Consider the following 17,359-nt stretch of genomic DNA (forward strand, 5'->3'; position numbering starts at 1 on the left):
AATTATTGACATGGTATTTAAATGTCTGATAGATTAGACTTACATGAACTGAGTGATTGGGTTGGACCTTGAAATAAATGGCTGCCTTTACTTCAATAGACTCGCTAAACAGGCTTCAGAACTTTAGGTGGTCTAGGTTACATCAGTTTATGGCAGGGTTTGGCAGTGCTGGGCTTACATTTTGCACATTTTACTCTTTGACTTCAATCCAAGGGAGATAGCCATCTCCCCTAACTACATACACAAATCATCTTTGTTTAAGACAGAAACAGTTCTTGTAACACTTTGAGTGTTACTTAGAACTTGAAGGGATTCATCTAAGTTACATAGGGATTTTTTTGCTTGTGTTTCATGGGAAAGTCATAGGCTTATATTGCATTTGTAACAACTTTATATATTAGGTCAAATAATGCATTGATGTGCCTTGAATAGGTATCTACATGTGGCCAAACAAGCCACATGTAGCAAAGGAGGATAATTCAATAAAATGCTTTTTCCTTTAGTGAGGATATACAGAATAGTTGATTGACTAGGCAGGATTTTCACCGTTTCAAATGGTTGCGTTAGTATTTGCATCTTTCCAGGATTCCTGGGTGGAGATGATATAGTGTATGGGCCAATATGAGTGGAGAAGGAACAAGAGATCTTTAAAGCATCATTGGGCCAAGGTTCTATGTGAGCCCAGGGCTGCCTAAATCTTGAGGGGTAGACACTGCATTGCTAATTCCACACGCAAGGAAGGATGCTGCAGTCAGGCCTTAGAGCAACTATAATTGGAAACTAAACGATGCTAAATGCTCCAATATCTGAAACTTTAGAAGTATAGACAGTAATGGCCACAAACTTTGCATTTTAGAATATTTCAAATATTAGATTTTTGGGATTAGGAATACTGGACATGTAAAGTCTGTACATGTATTCCAAAATCTACCAAACTGTGAAATTGGAAAAACTCATGTATTTCAAATAAGAGATAACTCAAGGTCTGTATGGCTACTGGCTACTGCCCTAGGTACTGGAAGAGACTCCAAATTCATTCTTAAATCTACCTGTAAATAGCTATGGAGTCTTCAACCAGTCTCCGTCTTACTTGAGGTGTCTCCAATGATCTGTACAATGAGGAGAGGGAACTGAATAGAATGATCTCAAAGGTCCTTTATAATACAATCTATTACTCTCTATACTAGCCTTCATTCCGATGAATGATGTAATTACTGTGTAGTGCCCAGTTGTCATATGGAATCCTATGAAAGTTAATACTCAATGCCTTGATCTCATCCCAAGTATGGACTCTTTATTGCATCATAAAAGTGTGAGAGTGCATTGGCTGCCTGCTTCCTCTGCATCAGCTTCCCCTGGGACCCACTGGAGCAGCCAGAAACTGGCTGTGGTTACAGTGTAGTTTAGACCCCAGCTTGTTCCTGAAACAATTGGTATGGAAAAGCATTTTGTTAACCAGGTCACTGGGTAAATGTCAGGCTATAGTTATTCTTTAAGCCTTAAACAATGAAAGAAATGCCATAAGCTTCTTATAAAGCACTTATCATGGAGGACTTCAATTTTAATAGTATATTTTGGCCTAATATGTTAAATATCAAAATTATGAGTAAATCCCAGTAGTGGTGGCTCATACCTGGAATCCTAGCTACTTAGGAAAATCAGATCTGAGGGCTGAGGTTCAAAGCTAGCCTCTCCAGCAAAGTGTATGAGATTCTTATCTCCAGTTAAGCACCAGAAACCAGGAAGTATGGTGCTATGGCTCAAGTAGTAGAGCATTAGCCATTAGTGCAGCAGTTCGAGGACAGCACCCAGGTCTTGAATTCAGGCTCCTGAACTGGTATGCACATGCATGCACACACGGTCATACACATACACACACACTCTCAAGAATAAAGCGAGTACTTGAAGGCTTTAATTGATGTATACTCTGTCTTTCAGATTTGCTTGTCAAAGTACTTAAGACTAAAATGGAAATGTAGTCTCCACAGGTAGAATTATCATTTTAAAAAGCTTTATAACCTATAAAAATAACATATTATATAAAACACAGAAGTGTTTGATGTAGCTTTCAGAGAGTGATCCCAGCATGGTCTTTTCCACAACTTGTAATGTCATAAATTATGAACTAGAAAACCATATGGAACAGAATTTGCTTTTGAAGGGAGACTCTTCGTGTTTAAATAATGGTCAAACCCTTCTGTTCTTCCTGGAAAATCTCTCTGTCCCCAGAAAAGCTTCTCCCAGAAACACAATTTCCCTTGGGTACTGTTAGGCCATCTTTCACAATCATTATCTCTTTGGTAAATAAACTTTTCATCTCTAGGTCACAGGCTTTCAATAGTTTTCAGCAGCAGGTTCCCATTCAATAGGCATTTTTTGGACAGTAGCCTAAAGTTCAAGAAAAACCAGTGGAAAAAAAGAATAGCAGTTCAGAGCAAGAGATGAGTCCATTTGACCTAGTAAGTGACTATACTCAAATATGCAGTTATTAAATGTGGTTCTTTTTGGTGGACTTGCTTTCTGGTTTACTTACAGTGGGTTTTGTCTGCATTTTTGCCAGGTAGACTAGTGAAACTGAAGGCCTGATTTTAAAAATGTGATGGTACATTTAGTATCTGCTTCTGGGTTAAATACATGTATTCATTATGATGAGAATTAAACATGTATAAAGCCCAATACTAGATTGATCACGATACCAAAGTACTCACAGAAGCCATTGGGCTTCCCCACAAGCAGCAATGAAAGCTTACTTGTGAGGATGCTATGATTATCATACCTGTTTACAGATAAGGAAATTTGGGAATGAAAATGTTTCAGCAATTTGGTCAAAGTGACTTAGCTAGGAAGTGACAGAGTCAGGTCTTTCCATTACTGGCCTGAATCATGGTCTGGTTACTTCATTGTGGTTAGTCACTTTAAGATTCCTTTCTGCAAGCTGAGAGCCACTGGCTCATGCCCATAACCCACTTATACAGGAGGCTGAGATCTAAGGTTCCTAATTTGAAACCAGCCCAGGAGAAATGTCCAGGAGACTCTTATCTCCAGTTCACCACAAAAAAACCCGAGAAATAGTGGTGTGTCTCAAATGATAGAGCACCAGCCTTGAGTGAAGAAGCCAAGCCCCTCACCGCTCTCTGCACATACACACATATATCATTCCTTTCTGTGTTCCTATGGCTTTTCATTTTCAGATGCTCACTTAAAGTTTCTTTATATTTTTTACCCCCACCTCTTTTTTTTGCCAGTCCTGGGGCTTGAACTCAGGACCATGAGCTTTCTCGCTCTACCACTTGAGCCACAGCACCACTTCTGGCTTCTTCTGTGTATGTGGTACTGAGGAATTGAATCCAGGGCTTTGTGCATGCTAGGCAAGCACTCTACAACTAGGCCCCACTCCCAGCCCCACTCCTACTTCTTTCTTAAATACCATTAGTGCATACTGACATGTGTTAGTCACTCAGGATCATGAAATCATTTACTTCAGCCCTTGTTCTCATCATAGTTCTCTACATGAGGATCCATTACATTGGGCTAAATTGGGAATTTGTTCAATGACAAAATGACCAAGACTACATTGGAAGTTCGTGAGTTTTCTATTGTTTCTCTAATAAATTCCCACAGAAGTGGTGGTTTATGCACAGTCATCTGACAGTGCTCTTGACTGCCATTTGAGGTGCCATGGGTGATCAGTGTTTGTCTGGGGCTTCATTTTCTCATCTACAAAGTGAAGGTGGTATTGCCCTATCAGGGTTTGGGTGCATGGTGCTCTGAATAAGGAAAAAAATGTGATTTTTTTTCATAGTGCTTATTAGCTGGCCTGCAGCAAAAAGTTATTATTTCCATTGCTTTTTCTTGCTGAGTTTTTAAAAAATTAAGAGTTTTTCAAAAGTAGAGCAAATTAGAGATTCTTGAAACTGCATGAGCTAGTTTGGTTGCCACTGGCTACTTGAAATGTAGCTAAAATTCAAGAATAACCGTGCTGTCTGTGTTAAGTATACATGATTTTAAAAATAGGCTGCTAATTATAAATTACCTCAATAATGTTACTGACTTTATGATGAAATGGTACCTTTGCTGTTCTACATTAACTATAAGATACTAATATATTGCTTAAATTAAGTGCACCTGTTTCTTTTTACCTTTTTAAAATTCCTACTTCTGTTCGGCAGTACTAGGATCTGGCCTCAGGGCCTCACACATTCTAGGCTAGTATATCTACCACTGAGCCCTACCTCCAGCCCTGGTCTTTTCTGGTCATTTTTGAGCTAGGGTCTTCTTTCTACTTGGAACTGTACCTGCGCTGCCATCTCTGCCTACTATAGGCCCCCAGATGTTGCTGAGATGCACACCACTGAGTCCAGATTCTCTCCAAGGACATGGAGCTCTACAGACATTTTTGGCTGAATGTGCCTGGAGCCACAGTCCTAAATTCTTTTTGTTAATTGTAATGTATAGAGGGGTTACAGTTATATTCACCAGATTGTGGGTGCTTTACTTCTCACATATTGATACCCCTTCTCATGTTTTTGTCCCCATGTCCCTTCCCCATCCCCTCCCAATCACCTTGTTTTCCCCTCTTCCCTTTCATAGTTCAAATAAACAAAATAATGTATATACAATATGACAGTCCTAAATTTGTAGCCTCCCACATAGTTAGAGATGACAGCCACACTCCACTGTGCCAAGCAATGGGATGAGAAGGGCATCTCACGATTTTTTCCTAGTCTGGTCTTGAATGTAGGTCCTTCTGTTCTCTACTGCCCAAGTTGCTAGGATTCATATATATATATATATGGATTATTTAATGTATATACATGTTATATATGTATATATACATACATATACATATATATGTCCATTACACAGATCATCTAAAATGACAGCTCAAGGCCTCAAGCAGGAGAAAGCTGAATTAGCCAGGCATTATGAAGCACCAGATCTGAAAGTCCAAGAGCATCCGTCCCTACAAGAGTCCCTCTGAGAGTTAGCCCTGACCCAGAGCAGAGGACACAGCCCTCCTCTTGATAGGGTGCTCCAGCTGCTGACAAGGAAAAGTGGAATTACCTTAGAGATAAGCTGTCCCACAGTGATCTTAACCACAGAGAGTCATTCTTGTTGTCTGTCCAAGGTGGAACTTCAGGCCTTCATATTTATCCCTTGCTACTTTATGTGGAAGGACACTTCCCCAAATAAGATACTGTATTACTATTATTATTATTATTATTATTATTATTATTATTATTAGTGCTGCCTCTCAAAGTAAATATTAGAAGAAGCAAAAGAAGCCTTTGTTTTCTTGGATTTTAACGATTGTTATTTCCATTGCCATATGTAATTAAAGAATGGAAGTCTGTTGCTTTCAGGATGGGCAGCAAACAAGATCTGGGGAGGGAAGCCAGGTCCCAGAGTGCTAGAGTGGCCTATGCAGGTGGCAGTTCATACAGCATTCTGGCACTTCAGAATGTGTGTGGACGGGCAGGGAAAGAGGGAGGGAGGGAAAGAGAAAGGGAGGAGTCCTGGTAGTCAGAAAACAGGCCCTAGAACACACTGTGTGGTTTGAATCTCATTTAGCCAAAGGGCAATTTCTTAACCTCTCTTTGCCTTCTTTTCCTCACATTTACTAAGAGACACAATAAATTCATAGGGTTATTGTGAAGTCTTGGTAAGTTGATACAAAGAATTTAGGATGAAGTCTGCATGCCTTATGCAGCTCCTCAGCATTGCTGTTTATTTCTGTTGAGCCATTTGTGGCTTAAATGTGTACCTGAGTAATCCTCTTCCTTGATCCCCACCAACCTCCAGGGAAGTGAAGAAAAGGACGGAGGAGGATGACAGCAAATCCATCACCAATCTGGCTGGGACTGGTTCCAAAAAGTCAACACAGATGAAGAACTGTTGCAATGGTTAACTCCCAACCATCCCTGAAACATCTTTGTTTCCACAACACTGACTTTTGTGACTCATTTGGTTCTTAATAGGGTGTTGCATCCAATCCTATAGAGAGATGTGAACTGTGCTCTCTCCATCCACTGCAACCTCAGCTCTTCTTTGCTTTATCTCATTGAGCAGTTTGGGCCTTCTGGTACCTTTTGTCATGACTCTTAAAAGATAATGTGTTCATGTCTGTTAAGTCGTTGTTGCGTTTTTTTTTTTAAGGTCACATGCTCCGGATAATGATGCATTATAAACCACTGACAATTAAATTCATAAGCTAGCTGACTGTATAGTTAGCTATGCTGGCATATATTTACAAAACTTGACCCTAGAGCAGTTCTCATCCAAGGCTTTATTTTTTTTTAATCCAGCTTTGCTGCTCACCAGCTTGGTGATCTTGGATAAGTCACCAGCCCATCTCAGTTTTTTGTTTCTTGATGTGAAGCAGTTTAGCTTCTAGGCTCCATGGGCCTGGGTACCCCTCAGAATTTGTAGCATTTTTTTAGCGGTAGGGAGGGGTGCTCTAGTGACACCCCTGGAGTAGATGGCCTTGCTCTAGGAGTATTGATTTTTCTCACTTCTGAAAGGATAACAAAATTTAATTGCGAGGGGGGAGGGGGTAAAGGCTGCACTTTTATAACTTGGCAATACTTAATTTTAAGGGAAGCATGTGAAGTCACATACCATTAAAATGACAATGCCAGGAATGTATTTCATCAGAAAAATTTACAGCAGCCAGAAGGCACCAGAGAAACAGGGCAGCTGACAGCAGCTGCTCCATAAACAATGTGGTCTGTTGAGAGAATAACAAGATTGTTCCAGAACTAGAATAGTGGTAATGGTTGTGGACCTTTATATCATTTACAAAGAAACTGGTGCATTATATACTTTGAAAGGCTAATTTTTATGGTATGTAATTTGTATCTCATTCAAAAGTATCTTGGCATTTGCCATTTTTGTCATATGAAAATCTCCATATTATTTTATATTTTCTCATAGTTCAAAGCTTAATCTATAATTCAGTGCCCTAACTAGCACCCCCATTTATTTATTTATTTATTTATTTTGCCAGTCCTGGGGCTTAAACACAGGGCCTGGGCACTGCCTTTGGACACTTTTTGGCTTAAAGCTAGCACTCTGCCACTTAAGCCACGTCAACACTTCCATCTTTTTCTGTGTACGTGGTACCAAGGAATTGAACCCTGGGCTTCATGTATGCTAGGCAATCACCCTATCACTAGACTACACTCCTGCTCCCCTCCCATTTTTTAAAAAAGATGACTCCTTGGTTTAATTGGACTCATAATCACCAGAAATCTAGAGCTTTCAATATCTTACAGATTTCCACACTGAATGACTCTTAAAAGCCAGCAGAGGGACATTGTTAAAAAAGAAATTTATCTTTATCTGACATGTAATGGTAACCCCTCTATACGTCAGCTTTATAATAACAATACAAGCCAAATAGCCAGTGGGGTCTCCACATGACCCAAGGTGGACACTTTGGTGACACCTGGTCTCCCTGGAATTTGAGCCATTTAATGTGTCCCCTTTAAAAGATCTGAGGCCATCTAGATTCATGTTGGTCTAGAGTCTAAGCAGCTTACTCAAAACAATCATATAAATGGTCACCGATCTATTGTATTTTGTAAGTTCAAAACATTTCTATTTTGTTTAGTTAAAACAATGCCATGTGTATGACAACCTTTCTCTTGGTGATGATTTTTCTTTTTTCTTTATGGGCTTCAACCAGTACCAGCCTCCTGCTCTAACTTAGCTTTTATGCTCCTAGCTGGCAGTGTACCCTTTGAGCTTCATCTCTTTTGTAAGTTTTTGCTGGCTAATTTTTTAATGGACTTGGCTAGCTTCGAACCCTGATCCTCAGATTTCGACCTCCTGAGTAGCTAGGATTATAGGTGGGAGCCACTGGCCACTTAGAGTTTTTTTTTATGATCAACTTTAAATTCCTTAAACTTCATTGTTTTAAAATACAGTTGACAGATACATTACACTAAAAAATGATAAATAACTACAATATCATTTAGCCTTTAAATATGTACTTTCTCCCTACTAAAGACATGCAATTTTTAAAATTGGGAAATCATGTCCTCAGTAACTTTACTGAGTTTCTATTTAACGGGTTTTGGTTTCTTCAAAAAAAAATAGAGAGCATTTCTGACCAATGTTCATGGGACAATGTGAGAATGAATTGAGTGGGAGGGGGTGGGTACGGTGGTGCGAGTAGGTACTATTTTGTGTGGCATGATAAGACATAACTTTACCTTCATCTTGGAACTCAGTGAGGTGTTTCACACCCAGTGAGGTTAGACCTGGACGGACAGACCTGTGTTAACAAATGGTACACATATTTGGATTTTATTGCCCTAGTTGTGTTGATGCACATATTATTATGTTACCTTTATTTATCTCCTCAAAACTGTCTTTGTATTTATCTTGCTATCTGTAAATATGAGCATACCTTTGATACAGAAGTATTATCTTGGCCTTTGCCTCTGGATTATGCCGTCAGCACACTCAAACTGATTAGAACATTTTCTGAGTATCTTGAATAGACAAACTAGTCATCCTCGAGAATCTGAGTGTTGCAGCATTATCCAGGTTAGGCACATTTGGCAAATTTGGTTAAAGAAAAGTCACTAAGGCTGGGCCTGGTGGCTCATACCTGTCATCCTGTCTACTCAAGAGGCTTAGGATTGCGGTTCAAAACAAGCTTGTGCACGAAAGCCCATGGGACTCTTAACCTCCAATAAACCATCAGAAAAGCAGAAGTGGCTCTGTGGCTCAAGTGGTTGAGCACTAGCTTTGAGCTGAAGAGCTCCCAGGCCCTAGAGTTTGAGCCCCACTACCAACCAAAAAAAAAAAAAAAAAAGAAAAAGAATGAAAAAAAAAAGTCACTTGGTTGCCTTTCTAGGAACCATGATTATTTTACCACATATTTTGATACAGTGAAGGTATTCTCAAATTTGAAGTTTGCCTTCAGTAAGAATAAAAATATTTAAAATATTTAATTTTAGTAATTTAGGCTCAATTTTGATATTTTTTGCATGTGCCTGTGGGAGTTAACTCCCATTGTATCTATTTTCTTAATATCACAATTAATCTATACTCCTTTTTTATGTATCCTGACACATTGGATAATATATTAATTTCATTACTGAAAATAATATTGGATAACAGGCATTTTTTACCATTAATATTAAGTCTTGTTCATTTTCCTAATTTATTTTTTCTACTTGCTGCTTTATATTCTTTATGTGGCATTTGATTATTTAATACAGAGCATGATTTGCATAAATTCAAGCCACATACCTTCCTGCTGAAGATAAAATTGAGGTTAAAGAGAAAGACTTATTTTTATATTTATACAGTGATTGCCTTCAGAGCGATGATTTTGTAGCCTTTTATTGTATATGAGTATAAGAAATTTCACATGTATATGTTAAGCAGGCCTCTGAGGATTGAATAATTATTTTCTGGATTTTGATTTACATGGTTTGCATTTTCGTAGTTTGGGCCTTATTTTGTTTATACTTTTTATTTCTCTTCGAACCATTAATAATTATACCATAAAGAGTAATTTTATTGCAATGCAAATATCTAAGGAGCTACAAATATTTTGTGCCTTATAAACCCAATAAAGTTTGCTTCTTTTGGCCTTTGGATTGTTTCTTTCTGCTTTACTGCCTTTCTTCTTTCCTTCCTTCCATTCTTTCTGTTAGGTACAATGGTTAAGATGTAAAATCATGAGGACTGTTTCAGTTGAAGACAGAAATTAAGACTATAGAAAGCCTATGATTTACTTACCAGCATAAAAGTAAACCAACAAGCTAACAAGGCCCTGACCTAAGTATAGATATTTTTACTACAAAGCACTGACCATCAATAATTATTTTAATTAGCAAGCTAATAGGTATAAAGTTTGAAATTAACCACCAGCCTTAGGGGCCTGAATTCTTGCCATATAACAAAATACCAAGTCAGAGACCTAGAAGGACTCAACTACTTCATTTCAGATGTTTGAGGGGGGAAAAAATAAGGAAAATAAGACCCTTAAGGTCATGTAGCTAGTGGGTAGCAGACTTCAAGTCTCATCCAAGTGTTCTGTTCGTAAATCTACTGTTTGCATTCCCAGTTAGCAGTGAAGTGTTAAGTTTGGGGCCACGTATTGGTGGCTCGTGGCTGTAAGTAACCCTAGCTACTCAAGAGGCTGAGATCTGAGGATTTGCGTTTCAAGTCTGCAGAAAAATCTTATGTCCACTTAACTAGCAAAAACTTGGCCATAGAAAATTCTATTAAGAGTGTTAAGAGTGTGAAGTCTTGAGTTCAACCTTAGTATCAGTACCAAAAAGAAGGAGGAGAAGAAGATTTGGTAAAAAAAGTGTAGAATGTAGATAACAGCTGACTTAGACTTGAATCCTAGTTTTCCCCCTTAGCTGGCCTGTAGCTTTAGAAAAATTATTCAGTTAGGTTTATCCAGATAGCATTTTGTAAGGAATCCCCTATTTTGAAGCGCAAACATATCTGTATACAGTAAGGAGGTGCTTTCTCAATCAGACACTATCTAAAATTCCCCACCTAGGTCTAATACCTAGGCTTCTTGGGTTTCATGCTTGTGAATGCGTTCTAATCTATTGTAACAATATTATGCCAAGAAGTAGTCATTGCTATCCTAGGTAGCTTTTATTACATAAAAGGTACTCAATACTATGTATTATAAGAAAAACAAATATTAACATAATGATATGTCACCTTTCCTACTCATTATTCTGGCAAGTTAAAAAAACTTTCATAACTGGGTGCTGGTGGCTCACACCTATAATCCTTGATACTCAGGAGGCTGAGATTGGAGAACCATGGCTGTTCCAACAGGAAAATCTGTGACTCTTATCTCCAATTAACCACTAGAAAACAAAGTGGTGCTGTGGCTTAAAGTGATAGATTGCTGAAGGGCTCAGGAACAGCACCCAGGCCCAGGAGATCAAGCCTCACCAAATATGGGAAAAATTTATAATAAGTTACAGCAGAAAATACTTGGGTAAAATAGACACACACATAATTTGGAATATGAACTGCTATCACCTATTTGGAGATTGGTTTGACAATATCAGTCACAGTTTAAAGTGCCCAGATTCTATAATACAGCAGTTTCAGTTTTACAGATATGTCTTACACATCTAAAACTCATTATGTCAACATTATCTCCCATGGAAAAGTTTGAATATGATCTAAATATACATTTGTAAAAATGGGATAACTAATGATCCTCTGTAATGGAAAATTATGCAGCCATTAAAAGGAATGAAACAGTGGTACAGATATTGCTCTGAAACTGTTGCAAAGCCAAGAAAGATCCAAAGTGATATGTATACTGATTGTGATATAATAGATGCAGATGCATACATGTCTATGTAGACAAGTTGAAAATTAGGATGAGAGAGTGGAAGAGAGAGTACAACTCAATGTATCCTTTGGAAACTTCGGGATATGCTACATGTACAGTCTTACCTATTCAAAACAACATGAACACAAAGATAAAGCCAGGAAATCAAAATGTTTGTGCCCACCATACTGGCACAGACTTCACTCCTGTCAGTTACTCTAGCTCGTTTGGCTCATCTTTTGTGGCTCTCCAACCTCTTGGCTTTCTCTCTTGCTTTATTTCCAATACCCACTGCCAACCTCCTTCATTTTGATAATCCATTTCTAACATGCTCTTCTGGCTACCATGACTGAACATGACGCTCTGACCCCTCTCTGGATCTGTAGAGCTTAGCTGGCTGGAATCTCCCAACAGCTTTGCAGGCCAGCTTAAACCTCTGGCTCCAGACACCACCTAGATCCAAACAGAAAATGGTCTTCATGGTTGTTCAGTGTCCAGATGTACAAGGGAGAGCTTGCACAAGTGGCAAGCTTTTGCCTTTATGAGCCCAAGAGATCTTTATTTTTTCATTGGTTGGTGTATTGATGATTTTACCCATCTATTAATTCAAGACTTCTGAACAAGAGAAGCAGAAGCTATGACCTAGTGGGTTTAGAATTAGGAAAGACTTTTGAGATTTTACCTGCCTCGTCAGGCCCGAAACTCTATAGCTATCTTAGAATTTCTTATCTCTTTTTTAAATGTGATTAATTTTCTTTAAGTAGTTTTACAAGGGGTTTTCAACATGTCAGCATATGAGGACAATGTATCTTCATCAATGTCGCCTCTTCCATCATTTTCTGCATCTCTTCCAACCCTGCCTAACCCCTCGATTTTCCTATTTCTATTTTTGCATCTGTACACTGAATATTATGACTGCGTTCTCTCATGTGCTAGCAGCATAAGAAATTTAAACCTATTGCTACTCACATATGGTGCATGAATGCTAGCACCCTGTGGAAGTTATGATGACATCTTGTTCACTTTCACCTTCCAAAAAGGTTTAACAAAGAGATATTTAGCTTAATCACCTTTGCAGATAAGCCTTACTGCCCTTGGCTGAGTTCTTTGTGAATCAGTAAGATTCTTATTATGGAGAAATCTTATACTCCCAGAGGGGCTTCTTGGGTAATAAATAGTGAATGCCTGCAGGCAATTGACCACTTTCTGTCTTCAACCTCCAGGGAACTTGAGAGAGGCTGGAAGAGCTTTCCAGAACACCATCAATATTGAAAATGCCTCTGGCTTGATTAAGCCTTGGAAATGTCTCCATTGATCCTATTCAAATATTTATCGAACACCTACCTCAGATATAGGATTCTAATTGACCTCCAAAACGTCTCCCTTATCCAAAACCTAGGAGAGGAAGTGAGCATGACCACTGGGTGGAAAAAAGCAATTCGTCTTAGATCGACTGATGGATTCCCTGGCTTAGCTCCAATCAGGGAAGTATCCAGGAGGAAAAGCTACTCAATCTCAGAACCCTGGAAAGGATGATATAATGGGCCTTGTTAACGGCTAGTTCAGCTGACCTGAACAGACATCCCAGAAGTCAAGAGATGTTCTGCGTTGATCATGGAAGGACCACCTTGAACAACAGCACAGGGAGAAACGGAGAGACAGCTTTTTGAGCTGTCCAATAGAAAGTGTACTTTTCTAAGAGTCTGTGAACCTTAGCATTTAAGAGAACAAAGATGGAAGACTAACTACTTGCATTTGGATCCAGACTCTCAAAATCTGCCTGACTGATCTGCTTTATGGTCCTCACGTGTAGACAGGGTGTCTCCTTGGTACCCACCCCTTCTCACTCGGCTATTTGAGGAGTATAGCTCTAAAATCGTGCGGGAAACATAGTAAAATAGAAAAGGACAATGTTCTCTCTCTGTCTCTCTTTGTGTCTTTGTCTCTGTGTCTGTCTGTCTGTGTCTGTCTGTCTCTCTCTCTGTCTCTCTCTCTGTCTCTCTGTCTCTCTCTCTGTCTCTCTCTGTCTCTGTCTCTGTCTCTCTCTCTCTCTCTCTCTCTCTCTCTCTCTCTCTCTCTCTCTCTCTCTCTCTCTCTCTCTCTGTCTCTCTGTCTGTCTCTCTCTCTCTCTCTCACTCGTCGTACTAGGGCTTAATGTCAGGGCTGGGGCTGTATTCCTTAAGCTTTTCACTCAAGGCTATCATTGTACTATTTGAATCATAGCTCCATTTCTGGCTTTTTGCCAGTTCATTGGAGATAAGAATTTCATGAGCTTTTCTGCCTAGGCTTGATTCACACACATCCTCAGATCTCAGCCTCCTCATAGCTAGGATTACAGGAGTGAACCATCAGCACCTGGCTTACATTGCGTGAGCTGAGTTTTGCCCTTTCAAAGAAGGCCAGATTTCTAAAAACTGGGATTGTTAAATTGCCTCCTTTTATAGTAACATTTCTTTCTTCCCTTTTTGTGTTTTAAACAGTTCAGTGGTTGTTTTTAAAACGGCTCTTATTTAACACGTCAGTTTACGAATACAGTGCATCTTGATCAATGTCACCCTTTCTATGATTCTCCACTATTTCTTTCAACCCCAGCCAGCCACTTATGTCATCTGGTTCCATTAAGAGTTATGTGAGCTGCACAATTTGTGGCACCTGGGATACACACCTGAGATTGTACAAGCTTGGATATTTGCTGCTGAGTCTGTGCAGGCTCTGAAATTCACACAGGAGCGCCTACCTCGCCCTCCCATGGACCCGAATTGTCTCAAAAGGACAGTGCTGCAAACCCAGGTCTTGGATTCATCTCAGAAATTTGCCCATCTTTTATCAGAAGTATCATTAATAACATTGACTAAGTCATCTTTCTCAAAGCCTGCCTAAATTATCTTCTCCCTGACCTTGTGTGATTATTTTATTAACCGTTTTGAAATACCTTCTGCTTGAAATACAGGTTACTCATGTTTATTAAAATACTTTTGCACTTCCTGTGCACATTGACATTGCCTAGGGATGAAACCAAAGGTCATGTAAACCACAATAAATTTTTTAAATTTCTCCCCCTCCACCTGATAATCATAATCACCAGGAATCTATCCTACAAGGCTTTCATTTACAGAACACAAGTGTGTCCAAGTTTCCAAAGACATTCTTAATTTAATCTTTATAGTACTTTCCTGAGGGGAATGCTTCAGAATCAATTTTATTTTTGCAGCCAAATCATAACTCCAGCCATATAGATATACATAGAGTTTTGTCACATTTGATTTCCATTTCTGTCAATTCATTTCAGAAGGCAAATCAAATCTAATCCTGATAATAAAATGAATTACAGAATAAAGTATTTTCTATTTGTCCTTTGGAATAATTCATTAAAAGCCCTCTCATTTAAGGCCAACAATAATTTTTATTGAAAATGCCAATGGAAATGCTGTTTTTTCATCATATATTTTGTCTGAATGAAGCTAGAGGAATATTTTCAGTTCTAAGCAGTAGAAGAGAGGTCCTGTTTTATCTGGGTGAGTCAATCAGCTGAAGGACAAGTAAGTTCTGCGGAAAAGTCACTAGGTGGCAGTCCAACCCAAGACAACATCCTGTCTCCCGCTTCCTCCCCTCCCCCATCTTGTGGTTTGGCAGCCCAGGTTGGTTTGGCTTGCGGGGAAAATAATCATTAAAAATAAATGCAATCAAAAGAAGTAGGTTATTATAGCGGCACATTGGAATTGCTTTTGTTAGAAGCCTGTCAGCCTCCCATTAGAAATGGTGATTGGGTGGAGTTTGCCACTCAGCTGTGAAAATTTGCTAGAGGTTAAAAGTGACACTCTCTGGGACTCGACCTTGTAGCCTATTTATTCCTAAGAAGTTTGATTTCAGATGGTTGGGTGGCTCTGAAGTAGCGTGCAAAGACACACAGATGGATTTGTTTTGCTCTGGGCCATTCATAACTGGTTGTGTAAAACTGAAATGCACTGTGGCCCAGTAACATAGGATGGTTTCCCAAGCCACAACAAAGAACATGTCCTTATTAGGATTTCAAAATTAAATTCTGAAAAATGCTGTTGTGGAAGCAGAGGAAATGGGATTAGAAACTGCTGCTTAGTAAAGAAAAAAAAATATAATTCAATAGGCTTTACTAACAACCCCTGCTTCCCTGCACACTACCTGAGGCCTTTCCCTCTCTTACCGCTTCTGAGATCCTATTTGCTCTCCTGCAACTGGGCAAAGAGCAATCTGTTCTTCTCCATGAACTTTAGTATTCAGATGGTAGGTCAGCACTGTCCAGAGTGATAACAAAGTGTCAGTGACACTTCCCACTGGCGATATGTCTGCCAGGGATGCAGGAGGTACTTCAGTAGTCTATAAATCAACTGCAACTGGGTTGTTTTGTTGTTGTTCTGGTCCTGGGGTTTGAACTCAGGGCCTAGTTGCTGTCTTTTCTTCCTCCTCCTCCTCCTCCTCCTCCTCCTCCTCCTCCTCCTCCTCCTCCTCCTCCTCCTCCTTCTCCTCCTTCTCCTCCTCCTTCTCCTTCTCCTCTTCCCCCTCCTCCTTCTTCTTCCTAATCTTGGTTCTTGAACTCAGGGCCTCAGCATTGTCCTCGGCTTTCTCAAGGCTAGCGCTCTCCTACTTGAGCCACAGCACCACTTCTGACCTTCTGTGTATGTGGTACTGAGGAATCAAAATCCAGGAATCTATGCATACTAGGCAAGTATTCTACCACTAGGCCATGCGTAGGCCCTAAGCACTGTCTTTGAGGGTTGTTTTGTTTACTTGTTTATTTGTTATTCTTTTTAATTCAAGACTAGTGTCTACCACTTGAGCCACAGTGCTACTTTTCTGGCTTTTTGGTAGTTAATTGGAGATAAGAATCTCACAGACTTTCTTCCTCCAGTTGTCTTGAATCTGTATTCTCTGATCTCAGTGTCCTGAATAGCTGAGATTACAGACGTGAGGCCCCTGGGGCACCTAGGCTGGAACTGGGTTTTGGGACTTCCTCTAACATGTTCTTTTCTGGGATTGAGACTCATAACTTCTGACTCTTGTTCATTGCTATTTACACAGCTCCATTTCTCTGCTCAGAGGTGGGGAAAGATCACAGTATGTTAAGGTGCTAAGTGTAGCATCACGGCAGAGTGGGATTCTGGGAGTCTGTTGGGTGGTGACCTTAGCCTTCTTAAAAACAAAATTATTGTTTTTATGTAGTCATACAAAGTGGTTTTTGCTTCAACATATGGATTGATGCCTCTTGGTTTGTGTCACCCCTTCCATCTTTACCCTCCATCTCTTCAACTTCACCTATACTTTCAATTATCTAATTCCATTTTCACGCATGGGCATTAATGTTTTGCCTATATTCACTCTTCTTATCTTCATCAGTCAGCCCTCCCTTACTCCCCCCACCCCCAACAAAACATATTTTAGCTTCCCACTATTCATTCCATTAACGGTTTGCTCATTGTTTAGAGGAGTTACACTGCCGGAACCTTTTAGCTACTAATTCATGCCTTCCTCCATCAACACCAGGAATTTTTCAAAAGCTAAATGTAATGAGTATTTTCACAAACATCCAGTGTCCCATCAAAGCTCCTGGTAGAGCAAGACACCAAAATTAGCTTCTCAGGAGGCTGAGCTTTGAGGATCACAGTTCAAAGATAGCCCAGGCAGGAAAATCAGTGAGAGTCTTTCTCTCCAGTTTTAATCCTAATCCTATAATTTGGGGCATAGAGGGGTGGAAAACAAGTCCTGGAGAAATCTTGTGTGTCTTACTTGTCAAAGTAACTGGACAATCTCAATCATCATCTCTCAGATCAGTGATTATTCTCTTGTGTGTTTGTGCATGTGTGTATTAACCCATTTAGCATTGATCAACCACATAGGTGAATCTCTCTAAGCCCTACCATCTGGGCTGAGCATTGTAGAATAGAGGTGACTCACAGGTCAGAATTAAGGTGAAGTCAACTTGAAATCCAAAGGCAAACACAACAGGAGCCTAGATGCACCCTAGAGACTTAAGACTACAGACAGAGGGCA

At 39.6% G+C, this 17,359-nt stretch overlaps 1 protein-coding gene across 2 annotated transcripts in view; it reads left to right on the plus strand.

The window, feature by feature from the left end:
* Positions 1 to 6,913, plus strand: part of Rasef (RAS and EF-hand domain containing) — a 76,044-nt gene extending 69,131 nt beyond the window's left edge. For both annotated transcript variants that reach the window (XM_090329573.1, XM_090329574.1), the window contains one exon: positions 5,803 to 6,913. In XM_090329573.1, coding sequence (XP_090185699.1) covers positions 5,803 to 5,908 — 106 coding nt within the window. In that variant the 3' untranslated portion in view covers positions 5,909 to 6,913. The remainder of the gene's footprint in view (positions 1 to 5,802) is intronic.
* The last annotated feature ends 10,446 nt before the right edge of the window (positions 6,914 to 17,359 follow it).

The sequence above is a fragment of the Megascapheus bottae genome, chromosome 3 (assembly GCF_031878675.1).
Source record: "Megascapheus bottae isolate mThoBot1 chromosome 3, mThoBot2.hap1, whole genome shotgun sequence".
NCBI classification, from domain to species: Eukaryota; Metazoa; Chordata; class Mammalia; order Rodentia; family Geomyidae; genus Megascapheus; species Megascapheus bottae.